The sequence below is a fragment of the Maylandia zebra genome, linkage group LG2, assembly GCF_041146795.1.
Source record: "Maylandia zebra isolate NMK-2024a linkage group LG2, Mzebra_GT3a, whole genome shotgun sequence".
NCBI lineage: Eukaryota > Metazoa > Chordata > Actinopteri > Cichliformes > Cichlidae > Maylandia > Maylandia zebra.
Window position 1 is genome coordinate 2,089,039 of NC_135168.1, and position 7,808 is coordinate 2,096,846.

At 43.7% G+C, this 7,808-nt stretch overlaps 1 protein-coding gene across 1 annotated transcript; it reads left to right on the top strand.

Moving 5' to 3' along the window:
* On the top strand, positions 1–7,808 carry LOC143420293 (immunoglobulin-binding protein 1-like). The gene is made up of 3 exons (XM_076888105.1): positions 1–510; positions 2,101–2,433; positions 7,310–7,808. The coding sequence occupies exons 1-3, from the start codon at positions 34–36 to the stop codon at positions 7,580–7,582; spliced, it is 1,083 nt and encodes a 360-aa protein (XP_076744220.1). The 5' UTR covers positions 1–33; the 3' UTR covers positions 7,583–7,808.

Consider the following 7,808-nt stretch of genomic DNA (forward strand, 5'->3'; position numbering starts at 1 on the left):
AAGAAGAAGAACGAACCCGGAAAATATTGCAAGATGGCGGAATCGGAGAACAGCAACAGTGTTAGACAGCCATTAAATGTGGACGCAGAACCGCTTAAATTATCAGAGTTGTTAGATCGTGGTTGGAAAATATTCGAGGAGGTCGACAGCACAAACGAGCCTCTTGGCTCAAACAGTATTCAGGTGAAAGTTAAGCGCGGGGTTCAAATGTTAGAGGAAGCCTCCCGGATGGTCGCTCAGCTCGACTTGTTTAGTCGCAACGAAGAGCTCGAGGAGATCGCCACGGCAGACCTGAAGTACCTGCTGCTGCCCGCTTTGTTAGGAGCTCTGACCATGAAGCAGACCACCCGGGACAAACGGTTGGAAATAGTCCAGACGGCCCGCGCTTACTTTATGGATTTTTTAAGGAGATGTGACGAGTATAAGGTGTCACCGTTTAAACTGCCAGACTCCACGGGTGAAAAAGCACGGCCTGACGGAGGGTCAGAAGATGGAAACGCTAAAGCTAATGTAAGTACCTAACTAAGAGCAAGTAAATAGCAAATGAGCTAACCCTCCGGCTGTGTTCATAAACACTACCCACTCAGCTTGGTCGTGGTCAGAACTGGTCAGCAGCAGATGGGTGGGTTTGTTTCTCACTAACATCCGTTCTTGTCATGAGCGTTTCCTGTATCCTCAGTGGGTTTTCGTGTAGAATTGAAAGTACACTCTGGGATAAATAATTGATTATTAAGCGTTTATTATTTTTGTGCTGGGATTCTGTTCATCTGGACGTTTTCAGTGGGAGAAACGTTTCGTCATCATCCAGGTGACGTCTTCAGTCTCAGCTGACTGCAGGTTTCAACCTTACATTTGCATAATGACCCACCGGAGTGGGTTTAGAAAAAAGTCCCGCTCAGTGTATCAGTTAGATCACATCATCCCAATTTCGAAATGCAAAAGCATTTTTAATCAAATAATTACAGCCTCGTTCAATTTAAGCACCACTGCAGCTGATTGTATATCAGTGATTAAGTTTCAGTGATTTTTATGCGTCGTTACTTTGTGTGAATCCGGGAACATCCTTCATTGGTAGCTTTCAGAGGACTGATCTCCACAGGACAAAGTGTGCTTCAGTCTATGATTGTGCCAACCAAAGCCAGTTTTCTTCTGAGGAGTTCTCTCCTCTCTGTGTGGAGTTTGCATGTTCTCCCCTGGTTTGTGTGGGTTCTCTCCGGGTACTCCAGCTGAACACTGGGTCAGGTGGCTACTTTGAAGAGTCAGAGGTTTAGGATATATTTTGGTCTATAAACTGATTCCATGATTGCTTTTTTAACTCCAGGTGCTTATTTGTACCATGGTTTAATTTCAGAGTGCAATGAGACATCAAACTGCATCATTCTCAATAGAAAACTGCAAAATTGTGGTGTTTTCAAACTTTTGACCTGTAGTGTATTTCAAAGTGTAAAGACTGTCTCCAGGTGGAAACCAGACGGACCAGATTGTTCTGTAAATATATTTATATTTTCACACATTTTTGACGTTTACAAGTTCTATTTGCATTTCAAGCCACACTGAACACTATGGTGAGAGAGGAGAAATGTTTCTTTGTTTTTAGTTTGTCTACAAAATTGACATTAAAGAAAAGCTGTTGGAGTGAAATCCTCGAGCTGCTGTTCACTTCATGTTAGCGACCAATGAGTTGTGAAGTAAACAACAATTGAACTGATTGGATCAGCCATAAACTGTGTTGTTGGTCTTTGATCTAAATCACTGGTACATCCCTAATCACCTGTGCCTTTGTTTCTGAATGAACTAACACAGCACATTGAACACCTTTACTTTGAACAAGCTGCAGTGTTCATATAACAACAGGTTCTTTCTGTTAACTGCACTGTTAATGAAGGCTGTAAGTCTGGGTTTATTTATGTCACATAAGTCAGTCACAGAAAAGTGTCCGATGGGAACATGTCACCAAGCTCCACAGATTTAAGTCACACAACCAGAAAGTGATGCTTTCTTTAGTTGTTTACATGAAAGCTTCTAAATAACAGAGTTCACCTGTGTGTGATTTGGAGGATGTGTCAATAATGAATCGGTGACGTGTGCTTTTTGTTTCAGTCTTTCCCCGGCCCGACCAACCTGGTTGCTATGGCAGCACAGAGACAAGCTAAAATTGAGCGGTACCGTCAGAAGAAGGAGCTTGAGGCCAAACTGTCTGATGTTCGGAGAGCTGTGGAGAGCGGACAAGCTGATGATGAAGTCACCAGAGATTTTTACCTCCTGAATGTCCGAAGATGGGTCGCTGTGTGTTTGGAGGACATAGAGAGCATTGACCAAGAGGTGGAGATACTCAAAAAGATGGATATGTTTAAGGAGAATGCTCCCAAGCAACCCACTCACCCACCCAGGCCCCCCATGAAACCCTTCATCCTCACCAAGGATGCTGTGCAGGTGAGCTGGTTTGTTGTTGTACGACTGATTAAGGTGCATGCAGTCACAAGGTTGCACGTGCAGCCTGGACTCTCTTAATCAGCCTTTATTGTAATTTGCTAAAGTGGTCTGCTCGTTAGTCATCTGTGAGGATGATGCGTCACACAGCTTCAGTGATGTTCAGGGTCTGGGGAGGCCAGTCCATGTCTCATACTGTTGTAACAGTGTCAGCGTGATACGGTTCTTTTTCCCAGTAATGACCCAACACGGATCAAAGCAAAGCTCCAACATGCACAAACATTTGACCTCACAACATGTAATGAATTGGCACAAATGTCTTTGATATGCTGCTTAGTGATGGTGTTCGTGAGAACGCCGTGAGAATCAATAAGTAATACTGATAATGGGATCACTGAATTCTTATCAGTTCCCGACTCCATGTGACTGTAATCCACTGTGACACGTCTCAGTCCATCTGCCCCCTGTTCATGTTTCATTGCTGCACTGACAACATTATTGATGAGCAATAAGAAATAACCAAGAGTTCAGAATGGTCATTTTTCATTGGCCTGTGGAACGTTATGTTCATGCAGTTTTATTAATATGATGCAGTGCTCCCTCGCTATAACGCGCTTCACCTGTGGCGGTCTCACTGTTTCACAGATTTTTTTTTTTTGTGTGTGTGAAATTTCTTTTTCTTTTTGAAACGGCGTATTGTGTCCTGCGTCCTGATTGGCTATGTTCAGCTTGTCACATTTACATAAATCTTCGATCACTAGCAGCGTGACTCTGAAGTGCTGGACTGTATGTTTGTAAGTTTTCTCCCCAACAAACAACAGTGTCGATGAAACGTCGTCACCTGCGGGTTCCTTTGGTTTCATTCTGTAATGCTGGACTGATTTTGAACTTTCAGAGCTTAAACGAGAGAAAAGTGTGAAAATGTTCCTGCCTGTCTGAGAAACGAGTATAAAGTGTGTAGTGAGGGCTTTACAGCCTTAAAGCATCTATAGTAATTGTAAAAGATAAAGTTGGCTACTTCGCGGATTTCACTTATCGCAGGTTATTTTTAGAACGTAACTCCCGCGATACGCGAGGCCGCTGTGTTTCATTTCACTAATGTTACAAATCCTTGGAGACAGGCTGGTAGACCTCAGCCTGCTCTGTGGAGGAATCACAGCAACAAGGTGGGACGGCTGCCACCAGCATTCAGCAAGCTACCGAATTTAAACATGGTATCAAACTACGATAACAGTTCATCTGTCTGTTTTATGTAGCATCTGAAGCTTTACTGTAAAAGTTTGAATTATGCCTTCTGTTTGGATCAGGCGTGTCAAACTCACGGCGCAGTTATGTCACAGGTCTGTCAGTATGTGGGACTGAATCTTCAGCCCTGCTGAGGATCCATGCAGGCATGGATGCTCTTTATTTTGATGGACACACCATGCAGCCAATTACACGCAGAGACTGGGATCATACCATTAGTGAAAGAAGGAAGGGGGGCATTGTGAAGACAGCAGGTGTAGTGGTGCAGGCCAGGTGGACAGAGAGACGGGGAGATGGATTTAAACGGTGACGGGATCAAGTGAAAATGCAAAATGAGCAGCACCTGGCTGCATTTCAGTGACGCTGCAAAGCTGAGTGCAGAATGTGTAAAATTAGGAGCTGAAATGATCCCGTTTTTATTTTTGAGCCATTTTTTCACTGCGGAGGACAAAAAGGTCTCAAACTTGTCCAGGCCTTAAACCTCACCTGTTCTCCCCAGTGGAAGTCAATCTATAAAGATGAGGCTGAATACAAACTTGTTACAGTTCAGTGTTGAACATTACATCAAACAGAAATGTGTGCATGTACTACACCGACTCAGTGTCGCAATGAGTCTCACAGGTTATTTATCATTCCTGTGGTGCTGATCACCACAAACAAGCAGAACGTTTCAGTGTTTCCTACTGATAAAAACCCTCCTTTATGGCCACTCACACTACACAGAGTCATGACGCATTAGACCAGGGGTGGCCAACCCGCGGCTCTCGAGCCGCATGCGGCTCTTTGCCTGGTTTCATGCGGCTCTTACGTTCATATCAAAGTTTGTGTTTTGATTTTTTTTATGTTGTTGTTTTAAAATGTGCGCGTTCGCTTCGCTTGAGTTCAATACGGTATTTTCATCAAATGCGCATGTGTGTGAGATGAAAATACCGCAAAGTTTCCCAGTAGGAGCAAGTTCGCCCTTAAAATGGCAGGAAAAAAATGCACAGCAAAAAGAAAATATGAAGATGAACACAGGACGTTTTTAACAGAGTGGGAGAGTTTATATTTTTTTGTTGAACGCAATGGCAAGCCATTCTGCCTTATATGTCAGACGTCATTAGCGCATTTCAAAGCTTCAAATCTTCAGCGCCACTTCAGCTCACTCCATGCTAACATCGACCAGGAATTTCCAAAAGGGACTGAACTTCGCAAGCACGAGTCGGCCACTTTGAAAAGTCAGGCAGAAAAGCAGATACAGTTTTTCCAAAACTTTACGAAGCGGTCAGAGACCATAACGCTCGCATCCTATCAGCTGGCTTGGAACATTGCACGGGTTAAAAAGCCATACGATGAAGGGGAGTTCGTTAAAAAATGCCTCAGTGATGTTGTTGAAATCTTGTCTCCTGAAAACGACAAATTAAAACGCATGGTATCAGACGTCCAACTGTCCCGCCACACTGTTGAACACAGAATATCGGACATTAACACGGCTATTGAAACACAGTTGCACTCTGACCTTCAAGCATGTGAGTATTTTAGTGTCGCATTGGATGAGAGTTGTGATATACAAGACAAGCCTCAGTGGGCAATATTTGCACGGTCTGTTTCAAACGATTGTGTGATCAAAGAAGAGCTCCTGGATATTGTGCCATTAAAAGACAGAACCCGTGGCATAGATGTGAAAGAAACCATGATGGCTGCATTAGAAAAAGCAAATCTGCCCATAACGAAATGAACTGCAATAGCCACGGATGGAGCACCAGCCATGATGGGATCTGTGAACGGGCTTGTGGGGCTGTGCAAAGCTGACCAAACTATTCCTGACTTTTGGAATTTCCACTGCATCATCCACATGGAGCAACTCGTGTCTAAATCATTGAATTTAGATAACGTCACGAAGCCTGTGATGGAAATCGTCAACTATATCCGCACACATGCGCTTAACCACAGGCAATTCAGGAATCTCATCGCTGAGCTGGACCAAGGGCTTCCAGGTGACCTGCCGCTGCACTGCACTGTGAGGTGGCTGTCAAAAGGCCAGGTACTCTCTCGCTTCTTTGAGCTTTTGGATGCCGTGAAACTGTTTATGGAAAAGAAGGACAAGGACTATCCCGAGCTCTCGGACCTCAAGTGGATTATGGATCTGGCCTTTTTGGTCGACATGCTGTGTCACTTGGACAGACTGAACCTGACCCTGCAGGGTAAGTTAAAAATGCTGCCTGACCTGGTGCAAAGTGTGTTTGCGTTTGTCAACAAACTGAAGCTGTTCAAGACATATTCAAAAGGGAGATTTAATGCATTTTCCCACTCTGCTAAAAGCCAGCGGGCAAGTCGCCAGTGCTGCCCTGAGTAAGCAAAGAGCCAGATATGCAACGCTGATTGAAAACTTGCACGAAAGCTTCGTGACCCGGTTCCATGATCTACAATTGAAAAGGCCACAGATTACGTTCCTCGTCGACCCATTTAATGCAGAGACCGGCTGTTTGAAAGTCCCGCTAGTCACAGATGAAGCTGCGGCTGAGTTGGAGATGATCGATCTTTGTGAAGAGGACCAATTGAAACCTGCTTTAAGGGAAGGGACCATTGAGTTCTGGAAAAGTGTGCCAATGGAAAAATACCCCAATGTCAAACGGGCTGCGCTTAAGATACTGTCAATGTTTGGGTCAACATACGTCTGCGAGTCTGTGTTTTCTACCCTAAAACATGTGAAATCAAAGCATCGATCTGTTCTGACTGACACACATGTGAAAGAATTGCTTCGAGTGACAACAACGGAATACAAGCCAGATTTAAAGAGGATTGTTCAAGGCAAGGAATGCCAGAAGTCCCACTAAACAACATGCATTATAAAGTATTTTTGTTTGTGGACTTGGTTGAACTGAGAGTGTGTGTGTGTGTGTGTGTGTGTGTGTGTGTGTGTGTGTGTGTGTGTGTGTGTGTGTGTGTGTGTGTGTGTGTGTGTGTGTGTGTGAGAGAGAGAGAGAGAACAGTAAAAAAAAAAAAAGTGGCTCTTGGTCTCTGACTGGTTGGCCACCCCTGCATTAGACGATTAAATGACATGGTTTTCTATAGAAAGTTATGTTTTTTTACAGCTGCAGTTAAAAAAAACAGAAATCTGGAATCGACCACGAAAAGCATAAAAGTGTTAATATCTGAAGTCGGCTGTGATATGTGGATCCACTGACTCATCACAGTGTCAGCAGACTGAACCGAAAACATTCAACCAAATACTGGAAATTTAATTTCAGTCTGCTTAAAAATAAGAATTATTGTCATAAATGTAGCTGCTAGTCCCAGAGCTCAGTGCCTCTGAACACTGACATTTACACTGGAAGCGGATGAAACATTGGTTGGGTTACAATTTTTAACAGAGCTCAACTGAATAGCTGGAAACGCTGATTAGCTGAAGTTTTCAGCAAGTGCTGTACTTGAAATCTGATGAGGGATCAAAAACGTAACAAATGTCACTCTGCTCTTTGTACTTGAACATCACGCCACTCAAAAACATAAAACTGAAGGTACATTTTTGAATGTCTTCATTTAACAAGCTCATATCAGATCAGTTATTGTTTAAAAAATCTGAGTCACTTTGTTCCGATTTGCTTGAACGTGGATCGATGTCTTTAAATCCATGTGTTCACTTTGCACACAGGCTAAGGTGTTCGGGGCCGGTTATCCCAGTCTTCCTACCATGACAGTTGATGACTGGTATGAGCAGCACAAGAAACGCGGCGTCCTGCCTGACCAGGGTGTACCCAGGAAGCCCACTGCGGAGGATCACGGGGATCCGAGCGAGACGGACGAAGAAGAAAAAGAGAAGAAGGTTGAAAACGATGACGACGAATCTCTGCTAAAGGCCAGAAACTGGGATGACTGGAAAGACACTCACCGCAGAGGTTATGGGAACCGCCAGAATATGGGCTAGCTCATGTGTTCAACCGGGCTTGTCTCTCGCTTCATTTCTATACTAAATGAAGAAAAACACCACCGCATCAATAAATATGTACATTCAATACTTTGTCTGCAGGTTAGTTGGTCTGGAGATGAACACTACTGCTGATTAACTCATGTTACAACCGTTCTGTTGATTGGATCACATTCTCCTATGTACCGTCGTGGTTTCCATTTACAATAAAAAAAATAATAATTCA

Excerpts from the sequence above, each read along its gene's own strand:
- LOC143420293 (XM_076888105.1), top strand. The coding sequence starts at position 34 with ATGGCGGAATCGGAGAACAGCAACAGTGTTAGACAGCCATTAAATGTG. Across the intron at positions 511-2,100 it reads ATGGAAACGCTAAAGCTAAT|TCTTTCCCCGGCCCGACCAA; the intron begins GTAAGTACCTAA and ends TTTTTGTTTCAG. Across the intron at positions 2,434-7,309 it reads TCACCAAGGATGCTGTGCAG|GCTAAGGTGTTCGGGGCCGG; the intron begins GTGAGCTGGTTT and ends CTTTGCACACAG.